General features: G+C 45.1%; 1 protein-coding gene across 2 annotated transcripts; it reads right to left on the reverse strand.

The window, feature by feature from the left end:
* Positions 1–580: 580 nt before the first annotated feature.
* On the reverse strand, positions 581–6,916 carry CDKN2AIPNL (CDKN2A interacting protein N-terminal like). Of its 2 annotated transcripts, XM_056124577.1 has the most exons (3): positions 6,616–6,910; positions 5,144–5,243; positions 768–932 (listed from the first exon to the last, which is right to left on the reverse strand). In XM_056124577.1, exons 1-3 carry the CDS (start codon positions 6,852–6,854, stop codon positions 921–923), a joined length of 351 nt encoding a protein of 116 aa, XP_055980552.1. In that variant the 5' UTR covers positions 6,855–6,910; the 3' UTR covers positions 768–920. The 2 variants fall into 2 exon arrangements, with proteins under 2 accessions (XP_055980551.1, XP_055980552.1); XM_056124576.1 differs by lacking the exon at positions 5,144–5,243 and having other exon boundaries at positions 581–932; positions 6,616–6,916.
* Positions 6,917–12,395: the final 5,479 nt, after the last annotated feature.

Genomic DNA, 12,395 nt, shown 5'->3' on the forward strand with positions numbered 1-12,395 from the left:
TGCCTACCGCGCATGCAGCAGAGCCTCATGCAAATCTCTGGCTCCACATATAGTCCCCTGAGCACCATCAGGGAGCACACCTAAGCACAGAGCCAAGAACAGCCCGAGTACCACCAGTTGTCCAAGCAACGCATCACACATAAACATGAGGTTGGGCCAGAAAGACAGCACACAAGTTTAGGCCATGCACGCCGCTGACCCCAGTGTGATTCCTAGCACCAAACATGATGGTCTGAGGAGCAAGAGCCATTGGATGTGGCCAAATTCCCTTCTCCCCCACAAAAAATTTAAACAGATATATCAGCAACATCTAAGGATAGTTGGGGCTGGAGAGCAAGGACAGTGGGTCGAGCACTTGCCTTGTACATGGCTGACCAGGGTTCAGTCCCCAGCACACCATATGGCCCCAAGCCCTACCAGGACTGATCCCAGAGTGGAGAGCCAAGAATAAGCCCTGAGTGCAGTGGGGATGGCCCAGAAAACAAAAATTTCATATCTCTATGGATGGTATATACATCAAACACAATAAGGGTTCTGGGTTACCTTTGAGGGTGGGGAAAAAAAAGACCATGAAACAGAATCACTCTTTAGGTATGTTGTTGAAAAAGCAAAATTATAAAATTCATTACCTGCCATTATTAAAAATAAAGGGACATTTTATAACACAAAGTTTAACATGAAAACTGAAGGCATGATTTATAAATAAATATCCATGCATACTTGCTTAATAATAGGTACTGAAAGAATGAGAACTTTCAAGATGCTTATTTAAGCAAGACTCCTTTTCATTCCAATTGCCCTTTCCTGCATGCTGGTAACAAGCAGGACTATGAAGAGAGCAGCAGTGGTCAATGTCACATTCATCCCAGCCTCCTCTGAAAGCCTCAAGCTGATGACGGGAATGTGAAGAATCTTCTGCCTTAGCTATGATGCTAGGAAAAAAATAAAAGATTATATAGCCATGTAGTTATGTTTCATAGGTTTTCTGAGGTTTCAACAACGATACAATATTTATATACTACCTAGATGGTAAATAGACCCAGAAATTACTATTATCTTACTAGGTATAGACATTTCAGCAAAAACAATGACCATACTATCAACTGGGAAGCCAGGCAATTGTTTTCTGGTTTTTGTTTTGTCTTGTCACCTGTGCTCTATAAACTTTAAGTGATAACAGAATACTTAAAATTTAACTTTTTGTCCTGGTATTTTGCTCTTCAAAAAAAGAGTTCTAAAACCAGAATCACACAAACATATTGTTCTAAGTTAAAAAAAATAAACAGCTGAGTCCAGGTAGTAATTCACAACATTTCACATTGAGTCAGAATATTTAGGAGATGTGAAGGTTAGATATTTCTGGCGTTCACACTATTAGAAACTGTAAATGCATGTCTTCAAATAGTGGAGAATTGAAGTGGATATATTCCATCTGAGTACTCTCTAGCACCTTTGGTAAATTTAAACTGGGCTTTAGACAACTTTTAAGCAGGGTGTGAAGAAATCATTTTGGCTGTCACCTTGTATTTGAATGGATTTCCTTAACATTTAGCAGTTCGAGTGAATCAATCTGAGTCTTTTTAGTAATCAGTGTCTTCAAGGTGTGACCTATTTCCTAGCTAAGCCTGTCATTATCTTTCTGAGAAAAAAAAAAACACAAGATTCTTCAGCAAAAGCAAAATATAATAAGTTTATCTCTGGCCATCGAGATGGCTCAACAGGCTAGATAGTATGCCTTGCCTGTGAGTTCCTGGGTTGGATCCACAGCACCACACAGTCCTCTGAGTATGACCAAAAGTAGCCCCACCAGCACTGGCGCATGTAATCCACTACCCACCCCCACCACAAAAAGAAATCTCTCTCACTGGGTGGGGATGTGACTCAGTGGTAGCGCATGTATCCCATATGTACGAAGCCCTGGGTTTAATCCCCCACACCACAAAATAAAATGAAGCCAAGAAGTTCATGGCCAAGAAGTCCATGACGCTCAGAGGTCTGGAGTACACGCTTTGCATGCAGAAACTTTAGATTAAATCCCAGGAACCACATGGTTCCCCCAAAGTCAAAAGTATGTCGTGGGGAAAACCTGGTTAGGTTTAATTCAAAGAGAATGAGAGTCTCCTAAGCCATCTCTCCAACTTCCAGGATGAGAGACAAGATTGACAGCAGCACAATAGCTGCTAACTGTGCAGACTGCCTGAAAAGATGCTCTTTCACAGGGTGGGCAAGTGAAGCTCCCACCTGGGGCATGAGGCAACGCTGCACCATGAAGTAGAACACAGCTGTTCGGGCTTCGATTTCTCATGAATAGAGAGGAAAAGACAGGTAGTGCAAGTGTCATCTAGGGAAACAACACAAAATCTTACCTGACAGACTTTGGTGGTGTTTTTTTTTTTTTTAATCTTTGGTTGGGGAAGCGGGGAAAATCAGATAGTGCTTGGGGGCCCACGAGGGCCACACCCAACAGCAGTTTGGGGTGGGGAATCCATGTGTAATGCCATGACACAGACTGAATCTAGGACTATCCACATCTACTGCTGCAGCCCCAGCACACTGGGTTTTGTTATTGTTGGAGAAGGGGAGGGTTTGGAGTCCTAGCAGTGTTCGGGGATACTCCTGGCAGCACCTGGAGGAACATATGCCACAGGCAAGGCAAGCATCTTACCCCCTGAAATATCTACTTGGGACCCCTAGGCTGTTTTTTTCCCTTTTTGTTTTTGGGTCACACCTGATGGTACTCAGGACTTCCTCCTGGTTCTACATTCAGGATCACTCCTGGCAGGGCTCGGGACTATGTGGGTACTGGCGATCAAACCCGAGTATGTCACGTGCAGGGGAATGTCCTACCTGCTGTACTCTCTCTCTCCAGCCCCCTGGTTTTTCTTTTCTTTCTTTCTTTCTTTTTTTTTTTTTGTTTTTGTTTTTGGGCCCTATTCGATCAAACTTGGTCGGTCACATGCAAGGCAATCACCCTACCTACTGTACTATTGATCTGGTCCCATAGGCTGTTTTTTTTTCTTTTTTCCCTTAAATCAAGCTCTATTACATTATTATTATTATTATTATTATTATTATTATTAGTTTGGGGGCCACACCTGGCAGTGCTCAGGGTTTACTCCTGACAGTGCTCAGGGGACCAATGGGATGCTGAGGAATGAACCCAGAATCACAGCGTGCAAAGCCAATGCCCTCCCTGCTGACCTATTGTACCGGTCCCAGATTGTTTTTCTTAATACCAACAATTGTCATCTTAGAACCGTAGCTCTTCGCATCATTACCTTAGGGTTTGTTATAACTGGATATAATAACTTAGTACTCCTATACTAAGTTCCTTTCCGGCTGAAGAGTTTCTCTCTTCTACTTTTCATTCTAAAATAAATTAACAACCCAATATAATGCACAAGGAAAGATCCTCTTGAAAAACACACATACTTGTTTTTCTAATTTTTCTTTCATGTTTCATCTAGAGTCACTTTCCATACTGCCACTTTCCCTCTTTGATAAAAAATGTTCTCAGGAAAAATAGGCCAAGTAATTAAGTTGACAACTTCTTTCTTTGAATCAATAGTGATGAGCGCTTCCTCGTCAATCACTTCTTTTTTCATAAGATAATGCACTGGAAATATTAACTGGCAGTCATAGTAATGACACCCTTGAGTGAGCTGCTGTTCTTTGTTAATTATTGTTCATTAACGGGCAAGCTGGTAAACCAGAAAAGCTGTCCACAGGTACCCAAGGATGGCTGAGATAACTATGATTGTCCTCATTTTTTCAAAAGAAAAACTGTATACGCACAGCAACTACTTAACAAATCCCACCTGTCAAAGACCACTCATCACTTAGACAAAAAGACAGACCCAGAGATGTACTTGTCTCAAAACTGCAGCACAACCAAAAAGTATTTTTATAACCTTAAGAGCATAAATCCTTAAGTCATCTTTACTGTCTAGTCTCAAAATCCCAGCAATGCCAGGCGATTTATTTCCACTTACTTGCTAACTTTAAAACTTAACTGAGCTCTAATTTTAGAGCTACAGATCAATTCTGGGCAAAACTACAACAGACGTTTTCAGGTATAAGATCCATGTCAAGGGTGTTTTGTCTTTGGGCTGGCAACGTTAGCAAATGGTTGCCTGCCTCCACCTCTATCACATGCAAAAACTTCAGGCAAGAGACTAAAGACTTGCAGCAAAATTCCCAAGACAGTTTCCAGTGGGTGCTGAGACTGACCTTCAAAACACAAGCATAGCCCACAAATCACGACTCATTCACAGGATGGGTCAATCTAAAGAGTTTTGACTGACAAAACTTTTAGCTACCCTGTATCTTGCTTTTCAGGATCAATAGGAGTTTAAGTGGTATTAACTGTCTAAAGCATTGTCAATTGCAGCCAAAGAGATAATACAGTGGGTTTAAGGAATTTGTCTTGCATGTGACTGACCCGGGTTCAATTCTTGGCGCCATATATGGTCCCCCAAACTCTTCCTGTAATTATCTTTGAGCATTCAGCCATCTCTGACACTGCTGGATGTGGCCCCAAGCCATAAATAAATATAAATAAAGCAGGCCAGAGCAATAGTACAGCAGGTAGGGTGTGTTCCTTGCAAACAGCTGACCAAGCATCCCATATAGTTCCTGGCATCCCCAGCAACCCATGATCCCACAAGTCCTGCCAGAAGTGATCTCTGAGCACAGAGCGGGGAGTAAGCCCTGAGCACAGGCTGGGTGTGGCCCAAAACCCAAAACTAAAATGAATTAAAGTATCATTAACAAGAAAACATGTTTCATTTGTAGGAAATCAAAACATATATGTAATCCAAGGATGTCGTAGCAGTGCAGGCTCCCTACAGGCTTCTCCTAGGATCTATGTGCTAATAATGAACATGATGGCAGCGCCGGTTTCAGGAATGCCATGCTAACCTCTGAGGGCTCCTCTCTGGAGGTTCACACAATCTAAAGACAGTGTCAAAAATACTCCAGGGTCAGAGAGAATGCAGGGGCTAAGGTCCCTACCTCCAGACTACTGATCCCAGGTTCATCTCTGACACTGCATATGGTCCCCTTAGATGTCAGTGTGCAGGGGTACAAAGATGGAAGAACAATGATCTATACTGTTTCAAATGCACTTGAAAATCCTATTTACCTTTTTCATTAATTCACTCCGGGTAGTAAACTGTGGCAGGTCTTCCACTTCAATCCCATCACCCATCTCCATCACCTTGTCTAAAAGGTCTTTGTTGTAACTGCACAATAAAAAGTAGGGAGAAAAAAAAATCTTGGAAGAACTGCTTGTCACTGTGGAATAATAAATTGCAGGGAGGACTATAAACCCAACTCTCAAAGGACTGCTTTGATACTAAGGGAAACCCATACATATACTCAGCAGCAGATTTGGAAACAGTTTTTCTACCTTGTAGCTACAAAATGGCTCTAGGAATGCCAATAGAGCTGGTGTTTCAAGATTTAAAAAAAAAAAAAGATTTACAAAGATGGAAGCACCATACATTTGGCATGTGTAGCTATGGTATGAGGCCAAATTTTATTTTTCAAATTGGGATGTTGGTCCTATAAAGAAACCATTATTTTATTTGTCACATTTTCTAACTTTTGTCTAATCTTGAATAATCAGGATTTCCTCGGCAGAGAAATAGGATGGGTAGATCTAGTACTACCTCCCCAAGGATCTGAGCAGAAAAGCAAGTGCTTGAGGACTGGAGGAGTCAGGCAGCTAAAACGAACATGATCTAATCCTAACACAATTTAAGGAAACGTAGAAATAATGGGGGAGCTAAAGATTTGGCACAACTTCAAGGTGAGGTGAAAAAGGTGCCTTATCAAGCACTTCAAAGACAGATCCTCAAGGAACTCTTGTTGTTTACAAGGATTAACAGAACAGCAAGACTGACTCTTGCTTGGTTGGTATCCAAGCAGACTGAGGAGTGAGGGGGAAAAATATGGACTAGGGGAGAGAGTACAGGTGCTTGGCTTGCACGTGGCAGTTTCCTGTTCAAATCCCCAGCAACACCTATGGTTCCCCCAATCCCCACCGGGAGTGGTCCCTGAGCACAAGGTTGTGTCCCCCCCCCCAAAAAAAAAGACAAAATAAAAAAAAAAAGCAACAACCATGATTGCATTCGCCCCCAAGTGACAAAATCCACCAACTTGGCCAGGCTCTAGGTATACCCCTTCGCTACCTTCAGCTTCTTCACATGTAAATTGAGGTTCTCGGTCTCCTCTGCACGTTTATCTAGTGGGTGAAAGGTGCTAATGGATTTAAAACGCACTCTGCAAAGGTGATGTTTGCGCTAAGCATAACATACAAACAGCAAAGGCAACTTTAGCGCCCACCTAATAATGAGCTCCTGAGAGATGGCAGCCTGTGCTAAGTGCTTTTGATGCCTTTTATATTGTAATCATCAAGACAACCCATGGTCCAAAAGAGGAACCAGAGACTCGAGAAGTTGGGGGCGAAAAAAAAAAAATCTCTGCAACGGGCCGGCTGGCGCGAAAAGCAGCCCACAGGCCCGGCCTGGCCTGGGCAGGGGACAGCCTGGCAGAGGGCTACGGGGCCCACACCGCAGGGGACAGGGTCAGCCAGCCGGCGAGGGTGCGCACCTGCAACCCAGGAAGAGGTGATTGGCCCAGACCATGGAGAGGGACAGCAGCTGGTCCAGGCGGCCGCCGCCGTCGGGAGGATCGCGGTAGTCGGCAAGGTGGCGCAGGATGAATTCCATGCGGGCTTTCCAATGCTTCTCGCTCTCCGAGTAGGAGCGGAACTGCTCCGCGAAGTCAGTGGCCTGCCGCACCCCCGAAACCAGCTCCTCCACGGCGGCGGCCGCCTCGCCACCCACCATGGCGTCCTCCGTCGCCGAGGGCCCGGGCCCGCCCGCCGCTTTCCCGACACGCACTGCGTTTCCCTTCCCCCCGCCCCCCAACTCCACTCCCCGCCGCCTCCCCCCTCGGGCTGCTAGAGCGGCCCCGGTGGCGCGCGACTGCTCTGGAGGACCGACTTGGAGCGCCCTCGCCGGGCGCGGCGGCCTGGTCCCGAGCCCCTCAGATCTCCGCAGCCTGCGGTGCCTGACGTGAGTTGGGTCTATTCCCAGGCTGCAGGGCGGGAAGCCGAGAACCTGAGACCCCTCCCACCCCCTAAACTCAGAGTCGGTGGCCTCGGCTCTGTCGGCAGCTGGAGATGTGTCCTCTGCCCAGGGGCTTCCCCTCACGCCGCCTCGCCCCTTTCCCTCACACCTCCGAAGACGTTCGTGGCGCGGAGCCCGGGGTCTGTCTGAGCGACCCCGACACCCGCGCCTCCCCCCCACCCCCTGCACCCGGCCCGGGTCGGGCTCCGCTCTCCCACGTCCCCGGGGCTCGGCGCGCCCCGAAGCCCGCTCGCGAACTTCCCTGTCAGCCGCCCGGGGCCGCCGCAGGGCGGGCGGACGTTCGTGAGAGCGTCTCTCAGGTGCAAAAGGTTTGACGCGGACACACTGAAACGCGCAGGAACCCCGACTGGTGGGGATGGGAAGGAGCAAGGGACGCGAGCCGCGCTCGGGCCACCGGGCAGAGGAAGCCGGGTTGCCGAGGGGGAGCAAGAGTGAACCAACAGCAGACGCGGAGGCTGAGGCAGGAGAGTCTGGCTTAGGCAAAAGGATTCTCTAGGGGGTCCAGAGAGACGTTACAGCGGGCAGGACGCTGGGACAGGGAGGGGCAAGGACGGGGAAGGAGATACGGGTGCACCAGGCCTCTGGCGTCAGGGTGGGGACCCACTGAAGGGTTTTCACCAGACCAGTGATCCTGTTTCCAAAATAACGTTGGAAGGGGTCAGAATTGAATGTGTCTAGAGAAGATGAGCAGGTGGCCAAAGGATGTTATTTAAGGGGTGTCACCCTGCTCTCTATTATGAGGTGGGGCGGTACACCTACTGTGAAATTAGAGCGCTTCCTTCTAAATAGTATTTCCTGTCCCTGGAAGCAGGCAAGTGCAGTAGCTGAGAAAACTCTTGGGCATCAGCTTTGAAAATTATTGTCCCACTAGGCCTCCCTGTCAACCCCCATCGGAAGTGGGGTTGGGGTACAGAATTAAGTTTAGCAGCCAGGCTCTCCCAGGTCTAGTGTCATAAGGCCCAGGATCAGAATCCACACATATGCTGTCTTCTGCTCCTATCACTGCTCTTAAACAAGCAGCGTGACCTTGTACAGACTGAAATACCAGGCAATCCAAGGAGTCAACTGCACCTGCAGATCCAGCACCGGGTTCAATGATGTACCGTTAACACTGATTGGAGGCATACCACTCTCTGCCAAGTAGGGAGAATGTGAACAAGACTTCCAAACCCAAGATGTCCTCATTTTCTCCACAGCAATCAGAATAGGTGTCCAGAGGTAGGCCTTCCAAAATGAAGTGTAAGTCACAACTCCTAAAGGACTTGTTAAAACCAGATTCCCATGACAGGATGTTCAGAGTTAAGATTCCTGGTAGAGCCAGGATGTGGCTCAACAGTAAAGCACCTGTCTTGCTTGCCCGGGACCTAGTTTTGATCCCTGGCATCAGATGGGGGGGAGGGGGAAGGCAAGTGACCTGGTAATTCTGATTCCTTCTAAAGCTAACCAAACATTTAGGCAAGCACGCAGATTGTTCCAAAAAAAAAAAAATCACAAATAGGTCATTTTTTAAAATTATGGGGGTTTTTGTTTTGGGGCCAAGGATTACTCCTGGCTCTGCACTCAGGTATCACTCCTGGCATACTCAGGGAACCATATTGGTTGCTGGGGATGAACCTGGGTCAGCTGCCTGTAAGGCAAGTGCCCTTCCCACTGTACTATCTCTCTGGCCAGTACTCTTTTTTTTATATTATTAAATTGTTAGCACTATACATTCAAAATGCAAAATACTATAAAAATATTAGTTAGCACTGTTAGCTGTCCTGTTGTTCATCGATTTGCTTGAGTGGGCACCAGTAACTTCTCCATTGTGAGACTGGATGTTACTGTATTTGGCATATCAAATATGTCACGAGTAGCTTGCCAGGCTTTGTCATGTGGGCGAGATACTCTGAGATACTCTCGGTAGCTTGCCAGGCTGTCTAAGAGGGGTGGAGGAATCAAACCTGGGTTGGCCAAGTCGCCCAAGTGCAAGGCAAACACCCTACCTGCTGTATTAGAATTTTATAACATTCCGAAGCAAGTTTGGTTACTGCTCAGTTTTAGGATTCTAAGTTTCTTAAAGAATGTATTTATTTAGACCTCATCTTTCTTAAATGATTTTTTGGTCGGCAATACTCAGGGCTTATTGCTCTCTCTGTGTTCATTCCTAGTGGAGTTTGTGGGACCATATGGGGTGCTGAAGATCAAACCTGGATCAGCTGTGTGCAAGGCAGGTGTCCTAACTGCTGTCCTATGGCTCCTCATAAAGGACCTTTATTGCAGTATAATCAAAATCCCATAATTTCACCAATCCAAAGTATATAACTTAATGGTTTATTTTGTTTGGGGACCACGCTTGATTATGCAATGGGGGGCGGGGGGGGATAGGAAACAAGCACTAATTCTAGATGCTCAGGGAACCATTCATTGCCAGGAACCCAGGGCTTCACACATACAAGACAAATTTTCTACTACCAAGACACAATCTGGACCCAATTTAATGGTTTTAGTGTATTCACAGATTTGAAACAATCAACACAGAATAAATATAAGTGTGTGTGTGTGTGTGTGTGTGTGTGTAGTGGGGTAGATCAAAAACAGGGCTTCACACATGCAAGGAATATGCTCTGCCACTGACCACATCCCCAACCATTATAGAACATTTTCATAATTTCCAAAAGAAACACCATACTCATTAGCAATTGCTCCTAAGTCCTGCCAACCAGTGGCAACTAACCTACATTCTGTCTCTGTGGATTTCTTATCTGGATATTTACATATATGGAATCATAAAATGTTTGGGTTCTATTTTATTCCCTTCTTTTTGATTTTTAGACCACTCTTGGCTGTGCTTTGACTCAGGATTCACTTCTGGCAATGGTTGGGGTATATAGATAGTCTCAGGAGATTAAACCAGATCAGCTGCAAGGCAGTACTTTAAACCCTGTACTATCTGTCCAGCACAAAATCTTTTTAAAATTAGATCTTTCATTTATGTACTGTCTCCAAGATTCATCTACATTCTAGCACATGTCAATATGTCTTTCCTTTTTATGAATTTTCTTTTCATAATATTTCATATTATGAATCTACCACGTTGTGTTTATAAATACATCAGATGTTAAGTACTTTATTTATTCCTTTATTTATACCTACCTTGTAATTCTGGGTATTGAACCCAGGTCCTATCCGGTTGCTGTGAATAATGCTGCTTTAAGCATTCATGTACATATGCTTTCCATTTTCTTGGATATATAATGAATTACTGGGTCTTTAACAGTTGGGTTTGTTTGTTTGTTTGTTTGTTTGCCACACCTGGTGGTATTTGGGAGCCACTCCCTGTGATGTTTAAGGGATGCTGTAGTGCTGGGGATTAAGCCCTTTCTGCTATTTCCCTGTCCATGTTAACCTTTTTAAGGAACAGAGAGAATGTTTTCAAATATCTGCACCTTTCTACCCTCCCTCCAGCAATGTATCCTTTCTCTAATTCTCTATATCCTTGCCAACACTTTATTTTTCCCTTTTTTTATTATAGTCATTCTAGTGGTACAAAGTAGCATACTGTGTGGTCTTGTTTTATGTTTAATGACAGATGACATTGAACAAACTTTTTTGGGAGCTTTTATACCTTCTTAAAGAAACTGTCGATTCATATCCCTTTCTCCTTTTAAAAATTATTTTATTTTTAAGAGCAACTTTAAGGTTTATAGCAAAATTGAGAAAAATATATAACGTCTTTAATTCCCTTCTCCTGGGATGGGGATGTGACTTAATGGTAGCACTCATATCTTATATGGCTTGAGGCCCTGGGTTGAACCTCCTACAACACCCACTACAGCACTCCCAACATCAATGTATTGCATTATAGTGCTGCAAGTGTTATACGGACCCATCATTTCATTCAAAGTTTATAGCTTACCATCCTCCCGTTGTAAATCGATTTGCTTGAGTGGGCACCAGTAACATCTCACAACAAATTCTGAGACTTGTTACTGCTTTTGGCATATCGAATACGTCACGGGTAACTTGCCAGGCTTTGCCGTGCAAGCGAGATACTCTCAGTAGCTTGCCGGACTCTCCGAGAGGGGTGGAGGAATCGAACTCGGGTCGGCCATGTTGGCTGCGTGCAAAGCAAACACCTTACCCACTGTGCTATCGCGCCAGCCCTTATAGCTTACATTATACTTTATTCTTGCTATCATATAGTGTGGGGGGTTTTAACAAATTCATTACTACTAGAGTGTCCTATATAATAGTTTTGTTTTCCTGCAATACTGGGAATATAGAGTAGTAAAGCATGTGTGAGGCTCAGTTGTATCCCAGCATCACATGGTTCCCCAAACATACTGTGAGTGATTTTCTGAGTGCCAACATCCAAGAACCACCAGGTGTGGCCCCCAAACTAAACAAACAAACAAACAAACAAACAAGAAACGAATTGGGGCTAGAGAGATAGTACAGCAGTCAGGGAACTTGCCTTGCATGCAACTGATCTGGGTTCTCTCCCATGTACCCATATGGCTCCCCCCAAACTCCCCAAGAGTGATCCCTGAGCTCAGAGCCAGGAGTAAGCCCTGAGTACTGTCAGGTGTGGCCCAAAAACAAAAAGAAAAAAAGGAAAAATTAATTTGTTTTGGAAAGTAAAGGTTACATTTTGATGAAAATCTAATTTATTTTTGCTTTTGAGTCATTTATTTTGGTCCTACCTACGTAATTTTGTCTAACCCAATGACTTCAAGATGTTCTCCTATTCTCTAAGTTTTATAGTTTGAGGGTTTTGTTTTTGGCTTCGGGGCCATACCCACCAGTACTCCAAAGCTACTCCTGGCTCTGTGCTCAGAGGTCTCTCCTAGAGACCATATATGTGCTCAGGGGACCATATATGGTGCCAGGGACTGAACCAGGGTTGGTCACATGCAAGACAGATATCATACAGATGCTGTACTATTTCTGTGACCCTTATAATTTCAGGTTTTACATCTAGGTCTGTTAGTCATTTCGAGTTCATTTTTGTTTAGTGTGGAAAATATGGGGTGTGAAGGACTCCCAAGTGGTGTTCAGGAGACCCAGCTCAATCCCAATGATTCTTAGGATACCAGGCTAGTGGTTCAACACAAGGGCCGAAGGATGAGATGCTGCGTGGGCCCTGTCATGCCAGGGATGTCACAGCCACCCTGGCAGTGCTGTATAACTCCAAGGCTGCTCCTGACAATGCTCAGGGTACCTACCTTGTAATTCTGGGTATTGAACCCAGGTCAA

This window comes from Sorex fumeus, unplaced genomic scaffold (genome assembly GCF_029834395.1).
Source record: "Sorex fumeus unplaced genomic scaffold, SorFum_2.1 ptg000051l, whole genome shotgun sequence".
Taxonomy (NCBI): Eukaryota; Metazoa; Chordata; class Mammalia; order Eulipotyphla; family Soricidae; genus Sorex; species Sorex fumeus.